This window comes from Artemia franciscana, chromosome 11 (genome assembly GCF_032884065.1).
Source record: "Artemia franciscana chromosome 11, ASM3288406v1, whole genome shotgun sequence".
NCBI lineage: Eukaryota > Metazoa > Arthropoda > Branchiopoda > Anostraca > Artemiidae > Artemia > Artemia franciscana.
The window spans coordinates 10694852-10709389 of NC_088873.1; the positions used below are offsets into that span (position 1 = coordinate 10694852).

The window sequence follows — 14538 nt, forward strand, 5'->3', positions numbered from 1 at the left end:
AAAAGGAAGAATACATTTGGGAGCCGTTAGAATGAAGAGTGGTCCTTACAGTTGTCCAATATGTGGAGATTGAGAGGAAAATTTGTTGCATTTTTTGGAAAACTGCAAAGGGTTAAAGGATCTGGGAAACGAAGCTTCTGAATGAGGGAGAAGAGTTGTGGAAAGGGAAACTAGGGAGGAGGTTTATAAGTACCCGAAATCTAGTGTGGTACACTCGTGTGGGTATGACCCACCGGGAGGATGTTCTAAGATGGCTATGTTTACAGTAGTGCCTCTTTTCCTTATTTCTTTTTGTATGTTGTTTTTTTCATGTTTTAATGTTAAACTGATTCTTTTAGTTTTTTTATATGTTCTATTATTTTTTTCCCTTTTTGCTGCTATGACCCTGCGGGGATTTTTGTGTGAAATATTTACATACATTCATCTACATGGTCTTCCTGCAGCTACATGTAAAACACATCCGAGTCGCTACTGTCAACTTCAGTAGGTTCTCACAGACTCATTATATATTCCTGTCAGTAAAAAATAAACTACAATGGGGGGAGGGGCATTATGAAATAGAATAGCAAGAGGAGGTTCAAGAGCCCAACAGAACCCAGAAGAGCTATCCAATACTCACAATGATGGGTCTGGCTGAAAAAACTTCCCTTAACCTTGAAAACCACGAATAAGCCAGCGGGTTAGGCTACGCGGGTACAGAACAGTATAATGTTCGATTTACCGTCTTGTTTTCAATTTGCTTGATAATACATCGTACTTAAAATGACCTAAACAGCTATCAGACAAGAGAGATTCCAACACGTTAGTAGATCCAATTTCGGTCGATAGTTTGCTTCATTCTTTTTTTTATTCTTAAATTCCCCACCACCAGGTACGGTACATTTAAATACCTGTAGTGCTGCTAGTCCTATACATCGCTCCATTAAAAGGATTTACATAAAAAGAGTCACTTTTAAGGATAACGTCCCCGGGGAAACTTCGAGGGATACGTTAGGAAAACCAGGGAAACATCCTCCAGAGAAACTTTTAAGGATAACATCCCCCGGAAAATCATTCAAAATCGAAGTAAAACGTCGGATGAATCTGTACTTCAACTACTCTGTTCTCGGCATGTCAACCTCAAGTCAATCCGACTGATCTGTGTGCCTTGGAGTCTGTCTTTTTGGTTGGACAACGGGAGGCACAATACAAAAAAGCTCAAGAGAAGGCGGTGAGTTTAAGTACTTTTAGAAAACAGCCATTGGCCTTGTTTATCTTCCTTCTTATTTTTTATTATCTTAATTTATCTTTATCTCGTGCGTTGAAGCTGTTTGTGCATTTCAATTAATATAATTAGTACATTTAAAACACAATAACAAACTATAATGGATGATCCGATACCTGTATTTGTTCCGGACGTTAGCAACCAAGCGCCGGTCGTTTTTGCCGCTTTAAGCAAACCTTTTTTCAGAATACTATCCAACCTCGATGGTAATTCAAAATTTGCTTTCCCTCCATGTACAGATATCACTAATTTAGGAAGTTCAAGCATCCATCGCTTCAACAGGAGCTGGAGTATAGCCTCAGGTCGAGTGTCGTAAGATAGCCGAATATACTGTGCTTTTGATGGATGAGCGCCACCTTGGAATTCAATCACGCCAAATGCATCTGTCGGACTAGTTAGGGTGTGTTTATCTGGGCTCCATTCCTGGATCTGTTCAGTCACTGGGATTTTTTTGGTCTGGTGGACAAGAAGAATGTCGCCACAACCGCATCTATGAATTAAAAAACATGGGGAATATGTTGACAGAAAATGAAAGTTCGAGGAAGCAGGTTGGGACAGAAAAGTTGAAAAAGTCTTTTATAGCGCTCGAGGAATGGGGAGGGGGTCAAAGACTTCGCTCGTTTTATATCCCTTTTGTGCAACAGCATTCATAGTGGATTTCATTTTATCGGAAATAGATTTCGAAAAGAATATAGGCAAATGCAAGAGTATCAGTCACTTTTTGTTCCACTTTTGTATCGCAGCAAAGGCTTTTTAGATTTTGTTATCTTCATTTGAAGATTTTAAATTTCAATCACCCCACCCTTCTGCCCCTGAAGGGTAAGGTTTATTTTCAAGAAGTAAACACACATGGTCGAAGATTACAAAAATACTTTAAAATACGCATCAAAAGTTTGTAAATACGTATTTTTGTTACGTTTTTACGAATCGGACAAACATTTGAGATTGGGTTTAAACCCAGTACTCCCCCCCCAGACTACTTTGTTTAATGGTAAAAACATGTAGGGTTTATTATCTCCGCTCTGACATTGCAATACTTAGGCACATCGTATTTCTCGACTGACTCAGGCTCCCTCAAGGATTACAAGCTACCTAAATTGGCTAAAGCTATTTCAAAATATATTTTTAAACAGGTCTTTCTACAGACAAAGAATTTTTTATTTTATGTTTAAAACCCAATGACATTTATTATAAGCAGCCCAGAATTACAATGGAATCTTCCAGCCTTTGTACTTGCCAGGGCGCAAATTGAAAGGGAGAGTTGACCATTGGGATTTGAAAAATATCTTCCCCTTTGTATTTTTGTTTAAAAAAAACTAAATCTTGAAAAATTACAGAAAAAGTTTTTCTTGCGAGGAATATTAGTTTCCTTGGGGGGATACCCGTACATCATTTTTGTGTCTATAATTCACTTCACGGAGCAAAGCCCGGCCCCATGGTACTTTTTAATTATGCTAGGTAAAGCTATATTGCGTTGTTTTTAGTTCCTTTATACAGAGACAAATCTGAGTTTTCTGTCATCAATTTTTGCAAACTTTTTGGCACTAATTTCAAAATTGTTCTGGGCCAATTTCATCAAACTGTGCGCAAAGGCTAGCAGGAAATATCTATTTCATCACTTGGGAGCATCATATTGCATCAATAAAATGTTTTATTAAATGCCTCGAGAGAAGAATGTGATACCTTTAATACCATGTTTCTCTTAAGTAGACAGATAAATAATTTGTAATTTAATCAAAACGAATTTTATCATAATACTGGTATATAAATTATTATTATTATCATTATATATATATATATATATATATATATATATATATATATATATATATATATATATAATGAATTATTATTATACATTGTATATATATAAATATTACATAATTATATATCATACAAATAAATGATTGCACAACTTGACAATTCGAATTAATTTAGCAAATAGAAAACAAAAGGGCATTGACAGTAAGGGTTAGTACAATTTGGTAAAGAGTGATGCGTCTCCCATACATAATTAGCTGATCTAATAATATTGTCGGTGACTGTTTAAATCGTGTGGTGGATTTCGACAGCCATGACAAGCACTGACGAAACGCTTGAACTTGTATATTCTCCAGTGCTGAATTTTATTCAAAGCAATTTGCTAAGCGGAATTGAGGAAGATATTATCAAAAGACGTGGTGTGGAGTTTGAACATAGTCAAGGAAGCAAAAAGTTTATTGTGGCAAAAAAGTACACCTTAATCGGATTGCCCAGTGCGTGAGGGGAATAATGTGCTTCCTAGTCATCTTAGTGACACTATTACTCTGTTAAGATCTATTGACAGTAGCGACACTTTTGTTCCTTGTGATAAAGCGACTAACTGAGGTCCCATGTCTCCCTGCCACTGCTTATACTTCTTTACTCTCAAAGTTTTGATGAGCTGCAACAAGTGGCTGTTGAAATGTCAGGGAAACTTGACGATTATCAGTTGAATTTTCCTCAACTACCCAAACCTACCCCAGCAATTATCACTCATTCAACAGTTATTATCTCTAAAGTGCCTTCGGACCTGTCTGATCCCATTAAACACAAAACTGTTCTCGATCAAATAGCAGGGCAAGAATTGGTTTGTAGCGTGAAACATATTAATGACAGATGGTATGTCAATTTTGATAAATCTGCAACTGAAGATTTTTTTACATCAGTTCAGAATTCTATTTCCAGAGCAAGAATTAAAGTACGATCCAAGCGCTTTTTTTGGGATTCTCCGAGGTTTTCCAGTTGATGTCGACTTTTCAGTTATTAATAGGGTGTAAGGTATAAAAAATGCAAATCGAATGGGCCATACTATGTCAATCAAGCGTCAATTTGAAGACTCCTTCGCTCAGTCCGCTTATTTCAAAGAAGGAGTTAGAGTTGAATATGAATTTTTTTGAATTCACGAATCCATGCAAATATCTAAATGCTGCTTCAAATGCCGGTCAAATGATCACTTTCAAAGTGCATGCACCAGCAATGTTCCGAAATGTGCCAGATGTGCTGAACCAAGTCTTTCTACTTAGGATACTCCTTGTAGTGCTGTTTCCAAGTGTGCTATTTTTGGTAAAAATCATACTTCTTATAGTCTGTCCTGCCCAGTATCTCAGGAACTAATGTTGCGTTCGCCCATTTCGCAATGAGTTTGGTGTTTTCAATAACTAATTTAAAAAACTTATTTGACAAGGCAAGTTTTTCAAAGAAAAGTAAAGAGCTCCATTAAGCCAAGACTCCGCAAAAATAAAAGTAAAATAATCTTCCAAGCGTAAAACAGACATTACAATGGATAGCCGAACCAAACTCAAAACGAGCAAAAATTAACATGAGTAGGGCTGATACCCCTGTACCCTCTCAAGACCAGAACACAATTTGGGCTTTAATGAAAAAAAAATGACAGTGTCCGATATTAATAAGAAAGTCCAATTAGGATACGCTAAGATTGTTGCCAGTAGAGGTAAATATAATAAACTTGCGTTGGCCAAGGTCAACTCAACTTTTTGTGACGATTCAATTCTTTTTGCTTCTGGAATTTTTCCCTTCCCAAAAAAAAAGAATTAAAAAGAGTCAAGATCAATTATTTTAGATTTTGTAAATTTTTGCTGTATCTTCCTCCTTGGACAAAAACTAGGTTCTTATTAACGGATTTCTTGTTCCCGATGTGTCTGTTAAATTGGAAGTACCACACAGAAAGCTTTCAAATATCGCTTGCATTCGTATTTCTCCGCACCACCGCCTTATCAGGTTTTTTCAGTCGTAAGTTATTTTTCCTTTATTTGTTTGTTTTTCTCTCTTTTGCTACTCTACGTTTTTAGTATTTTAATTAGTGAGCAAAGATTGAATAATAATAACAGTAAAGACAGTTTGCTTTCATAGTTCTATACATTGCTGCTTTATTAGATTCTACAAGATGTGAGCTTTTTTCTACTTTTCCCCCTCCTTTTAATTATATTTTTATGTGTTTTTCTTCGTGTTACTCCACGTATAACACCTTTGTATAGTATGGGGTCAAAAAAAATAATAATAATAATAGAACTGATTGTCACAGACAAACACAGATGGCTTATATGATCTCAAATCAGGAGTTCTAATTCCGTTTTTAAGGACTGAAAGTAATTAGACCTCAGCGCGACATCTCTTAAATGCCCTTCCCCTTCTCCTGAACCGCACCGCATGTATTATAAGATCCAAAATTTAAGCTGCAATTGATTTCAACTGGCAAAAGTCCAAAAATATCTTGGAGAGCATCATAAGTGCAGTCCCAGAGGCACGAATCAAAAGCATACAAATAGAGAGATATAAATGGATGCCTTATGGATGTATTTTAATACTTATGATATATATTTTAAAATACTTATATTTTAAAAAAGGCTAAAAGCAAAACTAATCATTTTTTCTTGCTACCCAAAAAAGTAAAATATTTTATTTATTAAAAACAAAAGTCGGTGGCGGCCATGGCATATTTAGGAACTACCGACTTTTTAACCATTTCTTTTTACGTAATCGAACATTTCGTGGTAACAAATTGTAAGTAAGGAGCGACTCGACTCAATAGTAACCGAAACTCTACAAAGGAATTTTACTAAGAAATAATGCATCGAAATAGTTGGCTTTTTTTATGCAGATTCCAAATAAATAAAGTTCATGAAGTTGCCCATCAAAAGCTACAAGCCTGAGAAAATATGCCTGATTTTCAAAAAGTGGGGAAAACACCCCAAAAAGTCAAGCAATCATAAAGACATTCACATCACTAGATTCAGGATATCATAGAAACATAATGTAGAACTTCCAAGCTCCTATCTTCAAATATGTGGTAATTCGCATTTTTTTTTTCCTAGAAGAAAACACCCAGAAGCGCATTTTTTCCCCAGGGGTGATCGTGTCAACCAATAGTCCTAAAAGATCGAGAGAGGGCTCATTGGACCGGAGATTAATAGTTATATTTTATTTTTTCAGAGACCAAAAATATTGTGGCGCAGGAGAGTGACGTTTCTGCCATTTTGTGGCACCAAGCTACAGTTTTGCTCTAAAGAGGGCCAAGTTGCCATCAACTGACAATTCTGAGATATCAAATCTAATTCTGAGCATCAAGAAAGTATATATTGAGCTTCTCAGTAGCAGAAGAAGTAATGCCGTATGGTAACGAACTCGACCCTGAAAAGTCACGTATACAAGATAAGTGGTCAATAGCCCATATACGTTTACCTCCATGCTTGATTTAATAAAGTTGATTCACTCGACTTTACATGTGGGGAGAATTGTCCCCACGCGGGAACCAAAATTTTCTAGGGGGAGGACTTCCGAATTTTTTCCAGAATTCGTGTATTTCCCAGACAATTCCAGGGAGGAATTGTCCGGAGGGAATTTTCCGGAATGGTGGGAATTTTCTGCAGAGATTTTTCCGTGGTGGAGAGGGCAATTTCCCAGTAGAAATTTTACAAAGGAGGGAACTTTCAGGAATTGATTTTAACAATCATTTTAACAATACAAATTTGTATTACTTTCTCTTTGACTGCTCAATTATATACGTGGGGAGAGTGGTTCAGGGGAGTTGTCTGTGGGAAATTTTCCGGGGAACGACATTAAAATTCCTTTTTCATTTTAAAAATTTATGTGCGGAGAGCCAAAATCTAACAAGCATTAATTCAAAAACGTTCAGAAATTAAATAAAAAAACTAGTTTTTTTTAACTGAAAGTAAGGAGCAACATTAAAACTTAAAACGAACAGAAATTACTACTTGTATAAAAGGGGTTGTTCCCTTTTCAACCCCCGGTCTTTGGGCTAAAGTTTTTTACTGTTTAATAAAGTAAAATTGACAGAAAGAGTCAAACTTTAGCGTAAAGAGCGGGGGGGGTTGAGAAGGGAACGACCCCATTCATACACGTAGTAATTCCTGTTCGTTTTAAGTTTTAATGTCGCTCCTTACTTTCAGTTAAAGAAACTATTTTTTTTAACGAAGAAGGAATTTTCCGCAAAGCGGAATTTTTCGAGTATGTGCGTGGGGGGGGAGGGCGTTTAAAAACAAGTTTTTTTTCACATAAAAGTAAGGAGCAGTACTAAAACTTAAAACGAAATGAACAGAAATTATTATATAATAAAGAGCTTATTATAAATGATTATAATAACGAACAGAATTAACAAGTTCTTTCAAATGAAAGTAAGGGGCAGTATTAAAACTTAAAACAAACAGAAATTAATTCGTTTATGAGGGGGACTACCCCCTCGTCAACTCCCTGCTCGTTAGGCAAAAGTTTTTTAGTGCTCCAAAGAAGCTTCAACGGCCCTTGCGCTCTTAAAGAATTGAGAAAAAAAGTAAAACTTTAGCGTAAAGAGCAAGCGGATGAGGAGGGACTAGTTCCCCTCTTATACGAAATAACTTCTGTTCATTTTGAGTTTTAATGTTATTCCTTACTTTTATTTGAAAAAAATCAATTTAATCGGTGGATTGAACAACTTTTTTATGTTATGAATATGTCATCGAAAGACATTCTTGTGTAATCAGCGTCATAAGTAATTAAATGACTTTTTATATCATCAGTGGTCCACGCTGTCACTCTCAGACTTTGTATTTGGAAATTTAAACATTTTCTTTTTACTTCTTTTTTCAAAATTTTATTTTATAATCTTTAGCCTAAAATAAATCTCGTAACTAATTTTTATCCTTCATACTAACAATTTTCACTGTCATTCGCTGTCAAGGGGTAATTGATCTCTGAAGATTCTACCATGAAGCCTAAAGCACAAAGCTAAATTAAAACGTTTGGAAATAGGTAGCACCTTACACCATTGAAATCATAATCATTCAAGGATTAGCCACACGACTCCTCAAAGAATATCCCCTCCTCACCTCAAGCCCCCATTAAGACTAGAATACCTCTGGTTTTTATTGAAAACAGCACATTTTTTTTTATCACAGTTTTATCCTTCACTATCTCATAAGTTTTTGAAAAGGAAATTCTAATCAAATCTCCACGAACGACACTCACAAAACAGCACACAATTCCAATGTCACAAATACATTCCTCCAATTACCTTCAAACAGTTCATAGATATTCAAAGACTACTTGAATAACCCTTATTCTATGACTATCTACCTTAGTTCTGCTCTAGGATGGATTAAATAAAAAAAACTAGTTTTTTTTAACTGAAAGTAAGGAGGGAAATTAAAAATTAAAACGAACAGAAATTACTACGTGTATGAAAGGGGTTGTTCCCTTCTCAACCCCCCGCTCTTTACGCTAAAGTTTGACTCTTTCTCTCAATTCTACTTTATTAAACAGTAAAAAACTTTAACGTAAAGACCGGGGGGTTGAGAAGGGAACAACCCCTTTCATACACGTAGTAATTTCTGTTAGTTTTAAGTTGTAATGTCGCTCCTTACTTTCAGGAAAAGAAAAAACTAGTTTTTTATTTAATTTCTGAACGTTTTTGAATTAATGCATGTTTGATTTTGGCTCTCCGCACATAAATTAATAAAATGAAATTTACATATTAATTCTTTTTTTTTGGCTAAATGGCTTTCTCTTAGTTTTGATCAGACGATTTTGGGAAAAAAGGGATGGGGAAGGAGGCCTAGTTGCCCTCCAATTTTTCGGTTACTTAAAAAGGCAACTAGAACTTAATTTTTAAGGAACGTTTTTATTAGTAAAAAATATACTTTATACGTTATACGTTATATATACGTTACGTAACAAACTTCTATATTCTTATATTCTTATTATGTATATGAGGGGGCTTGTCCCCTCGGTAATACCTCACTCTTTACACAAAAGCTTAAATTTTGTCCCAATTTTTAAGAATGACCCCTGAATCAAAAAGGGCGTAGAATAAATAGTTGAAATTACTAAAAATACTTTAGCATAAAGAGTGAGGTATTTAGGAGGAGAAGAACCCCTCATATGCTTAATAATATCTGTTCGTTTTAAGTTTTAATGCTGCTCCTTACTTTCAGTTGAAAACACTTTTCCATGTTTATTTTTTCATTGTTTTTTTTAATAATGCTAGAAAATCCTGTGCCCCCTTCATTGAATTTTTCTTCCCCCATGACTTATTCCTCCAAGGAAAGATCCTCCAAACACAGCCCCCTCCCCTCAACCCCCCTCCCCCAAACCAAAAAAATCCCCCAGAAAACTTCTGTACAGTTCCCAATAACCATTACTGTATGTAAACACTGGTCAAAGTTTGTAACTTGCAGTCCCTCCCCCATGGACTGTGGGGGAGTAAGTCATCCCCAAAGATATAGTTATTATGATTTTTGACTATGCTCAACAAGATGGCTATCTCGAAATTGTGATCCGTTGACTTTGGGAAAAAATGAGCATGGGAGGGGGCCTAGGTGCCCTCCAATTTTTGCGGTCACTTAAAAAGGGCACTAGAACTTTTCATTTCCGTTAGAATGAGCCCTCTTGCGACATTCTAAGACCACTTGGTCGATACGAAGACCCCCTGGAAAAAAATAAAAATAAACACGCACCCGTGATCGGTCTTCTGGCAAAAAATACGAAGTTCCACATTTTTGGAGATAGGAGCTTGAAAATTTTGAAGTAGGGTTCTCTGATAAGCTGAGTGTGATGGTGTGATTTTCGTTCAGATTCTACTACTTTTAGGGGGTGTTTCTCTCTATTTCCCAAAATAGGGCAAACTCTCTCAGGCTCGTAACTTTTGATGACAAAGACTAATTTTGATGAAACTTATATATTTGAAATCAGCATGAAAATCCAATTCTTTTGATGTATCTTTCAGTATTAAAATTTCGTTTTTTAGAGTTTCGTTTACTATTGAGCCGGGTCGCTCCTTACTACGGTTCGTTACCACGAACTGTTTGATGGGTGATAGACAATCTATTAACAAATGAAAATAACATCATTTTCATACAATCCTGATAAAGGCTTATATCAGCTTTGCCTCTCACTAAGACTATCTGATTTTGCTTTTTCTCCAATCAGCCATGACTCTTAACTTTTTCATTATAGTCCACCAACTTGACCTTAATTAAAACAAATACATTTGTGACAACGAATCTAGTTATACTGTTATAAAAGGATTGTCATTTCGTAACTATTTTTTTCTTTAATTCGATTTTATTCAAAAGTATAGAACATTAATAGCTTAATCAAATTTTTTAAACATCAACCGTCTATTTTTTAAGCATTTGTGTTAAAAAATATGTAACAGCCATTTTTCAGGTTTATTACCTTTAACCCGTTATATATTCACACTCCAAAACTATTATACTATAATGAAGAAACAGCCTCCAAAATATAAACAATACACCAAGAGAATGCTAAAGAACTCCTAAAAAGTCAATTTCAATGTTTCTTGTACAGGCTACTATAAATATTGATGTGATTAATATTAACACTGAAAGAGTATTATAAATAAAAATACTTTCTATTACCGATTTGGGTCCTTTATAGAAGGAATAAATAGCTGGCACTCTCTTTTAAAAAATACGGCTTCTAACGACTTGTGGTTTGCATCAACCTGAAAAATATATAAATAAATATTGACTAATATACCAGTTAGCTGGGTCAAGAGGGAGAGGTGGAGGTCATATGCTATTCTAGCCACCAGCATGTCTTTGTATACTACAAATTGCTGACCGATTGACTAAAAATTGGGAATAATTTCTACAGACTATACAGGATAATTGTTTCAATTAATAATTGTATGTTATAATATTCTACTTTTTTGGTGAAAGTAGAATATGGCTTTTTGGGCCGTCCTGGCTAAGTGGTTGGCACGCTGGGTTGGGAGTTCTTTATCCATGGGGCACAGGTTCGATTTCTGGCGTTGCCAGTTATTTGGTCTGAGACAGAGGTCAGTGACGTGACTCTGTGCGCTCAGTTAGAGTCGATCCAGCTCTAAATGGGTGCCTGGAGAAATATGGGGAAGGTAAGCAGAAAGGGTGTGCGAAAGTACAGGATGGCTGGCCCTCCAACCTCCCATTGCACTTCCTGGCTGAAGGGCCACGAAACGGAGATCAGCACCGCCGGTTTGGACCTTGAGGGTCTAGTGCCGTCATACTTACTTTTTTACTCTGTTACCTTACTTTCCTGGTGGAGGGATACTTGTCTTTTTTTTGAGACCTTTACACGAATAAGCAAACAATCACATTTCAAAAAAAATCACACTTGTTCCAATAGTACATAAAAACAATTATACTCTATAAGAGACAAACACTTTGTTGCAATAGGCGATTAGTAAAAAAACAACCCCCAGTAATAGTATCCAAGTCTTTAAAAAAATAACAACATCTACATAAAAAGAATTTGCGTTTTTCGTAATCCTAAATATATAAAAATGTTAAGTTTGAACACATCATCAATAAATTATTATCACAAGGTTATTCGAATAATGCTAGAAAAAGGAGGGAGATAGCTCCAAAATAGGGTTGGGTATTTTCGATGAAATACTACCGAATTCAGCATACCTGGGAACCCTATAGTGGAGATTTTATACTTGTATGTACAGAAAAAAGCGTTTGGCTTTTACCAGAAATGATGAGACTTTGTTTCTTGTATTAAACCCGTGACCATAAAATATAAGGAGAAAATATTAGTTTCAAGTTCTAGTGCTATATTAATAATTAATGACAATTGCAACAAAGTTCCAATTCTAATTTTGACAATTTGTCCTGGAAAGAAAACATTTTTGACTGAAAATTGGCTTAAATATTTCAGAGCAAAACTCCTAAAACAACTAATTGGATTCCATCCAATACGTTCCGTGATTCCATGATGGAGAACCATCAGAAGGCTACTTAGGTAGCTTCTCAGTTAGATAGGACATACTGGCATGCAGTGGCCTTTTTTTCCTAAACATGAATGAGGTCACAAAAATGCACTGTAATTACAGGTCGCTTATGCAAGAGACTGTCTATTTTCTGCAATGCGCTGCCACGATTGAACGGATTGAAAGTAGATGGGATTGCATTGGGGCAACATTGACAACCTTCCATGTTGCTCCTGAGAGAAGTAGCCTACTACTCTCAGGAGCAACATGTAAAGGTTGTCAATGTTGCCCCAATGCCATTCCATCTACTAGGTAGTAACAAGACCAATTACAAGTAGGTCTTCTTAATACTTATCCATAAACAGAGACCTAAAACCACTAATTTCAGTTACCACCCAACCACTGACTATCGAGCCCATGAGGTGGAGAATTTACAGAATACGCTGCCAAAATTGGATGGGCTGAAAGTAGACAGCATTGCACAAAATTGCAAGGGAAATCCTGATCCTGGATGAAGGTTGAGAAAAAAAGATACTAAGGATAAATTTGGTTGGGTCTGCACCAGATTTGACAACAGTACAGGGGTTCTGAACTCGTTCTAGCCAATCAGTAGGCTGCTCTATCATTTACACAAAATCTCGAAGGTTACTAATAAGCATTGGCTGGAAAATCAGCAGGGAGGCTGAGGTGGCGTCCAGAAGGCTCCACTGAAGCACTTACCAATATTAACCCCCTGGCAAATACCATATTAACTATCTGCTATACACACAATGCTATAAACTGGGTAGTATGAAGAAAAATATTTATGAAAAATAAAAATTGCAAATCGTTGAATGACCTTGAACTTACGGACATTCCATCCCCGGAAGACAAGAGACTGGAATCTGATGTACTGCTTAGCATTGGTACATCTAAGTCAATGCTTGCGGAAGATATTGCCTCAAAGCTCCCAGTCCTTGGAGACGGGACGGTGGAGACCCAAGAAGAGCCACTAATGACTTTCAAATTAATACCGGAGGTAGCAGCCCACTAGGACATATGAAGCACCAGCCATGGCAAAAGAAAAGAGGACTCCTTGCGAAGCAGCCTAAGGCGTAAGAAAGCAGTTCTCGTTCTAGTACCAGTTCTGTGGATCAGGCACTGCTTGCTGTGGAAGGGTGACGAGTGGCGGATGAAGCTCTCCTCTCTTTTGAAAGAAAATTGTTGCCTGCCCAATGCTGTCCTGAAGCTGGAGGGAGGGACACTCCAAAAGAAAATGAAAAACAATGGCGGACACCTTAAAACTCCTGAGGAACACTAGTCCGCAAAGGAAAAAAAAGGAACACCCTACTTCAAAATACCGCACCCAAGGGGAAGGGAACCAATAGTTTAGGGGACTGGGCTTGGTGATGGTCCTCAAGTCCTAGGCAGCTAGACTTGATAAAGAACAACAAAAAGATTGCAGACCTTAGTCCTGTTTGTTCATCGTTTAGATTTCTCTCTTAGTTGTTCTTTGCCATGGCTTGCCAGTTTGGCTTTAGATTTTTCGCTACATTCAATGATGCAAAAAAAGAAGAGAGCCTAGGTTGCCTGACAAAAAACAAACTTTGCAGAGACTGCTAAGCTTATCCCAACCAGGGTGGCAATCAATCTTGGGGAAAGCTAAAAAAAGAGGCAAACAAAGCAATATGCGTGCTCTGGACGGCAAATCTTAAGCGGAACCAAGAGGCGGAACTCAACAAGTGTAATTTCTGATCCCCAATAGGAATGAAGATATATATGCCTCTCAAGCCATAGTACAAAAAAGGTCTCGTGCAAATGAGGATATGACTTTGCCCTTCACTAGGAATAGGCGAAGATGGAACCTCAAAAATTATCGTAAATTTGGTTAATGCCAGCTCATGAGCCACAATGGTTAGAATACTGGCAGATGAATGTGCATCGTTGCAAGTCAGTCTCATAATCAAAGCACAATATCTTAATCCTCAAGCATTTTGGCCACATTTACAAGATATGCTAAATAGGGCCAGCTATTGCTTTATCCCTGATATGAGTACCATTGATGATAAATTATCGCCTTAACCACTTTGATAACAAAAGCAGCTAATCTCAAAGGCATTAAACAGTTCTGTTTCTGCTGGGAAGAAATATTCCAGGCCATGATCGTCTATAGAATCCATAAAGCAAAGTGAGCCTTCCATAAAATCTTTCCACACGAATAGCTTTACTTTTCAAACAGGCTGCAGCCATAGTAAACTTGTCCTTAGGAGGGCAAAGGGACAATCTTGGCATAATTTTAGCAATCAAATATATTTCAAACTGTTTCATTGGTTTACATGTAAATTGAATGGTTGTAGTAAATCCCTGGATAGTCTAAAATAAGACTTAATGATCGAGGATCATTAAGAATTCATGAACAAAAAGCAAGCATCTTCACTGAGATTCTTAGCAAGAGTTACGATATTAGCTCATCAGCTCGCACATCTATGCCATGCTCGCTGTGAAAGTTGACTGGTCAGATGCTTGCAGCAATTTCTTCCACTTA

General features: G+C 36.7%; 1 protein-coding gene across 5 annotated transcripts in view; it reads right to left on the reverse strand.

Annotated features, from left to right (window-relative positions):
- Positions 1 to 14538, reverse strand: part of LOC136032791 (transient receptor potential cation channel trpm-like) — a 112178-nt gene that overhangs the window by 85030 nt on the left and 12610 nt on the right. For all 5 annotated transcript variants that reach the window (XM_065713168.1, XM_065713167.1, XM_065713164.1 and 2 more), the window contains exons 3-4: positions 10678 to 10763; positions 1381 to 1754 (exon numbers count right to left, since the gene is read on the reverse strand). In XM_065713168.1, coding sequence (XP_065569240.1) covers positions 1381 to 1754; positions 10678 to 10763 — 460 coding nt within the window. The remainder of the gene's footprint in view (positions 1 to 1380; positions 1755 to 10677; positions 10764 to 14538) is intronic.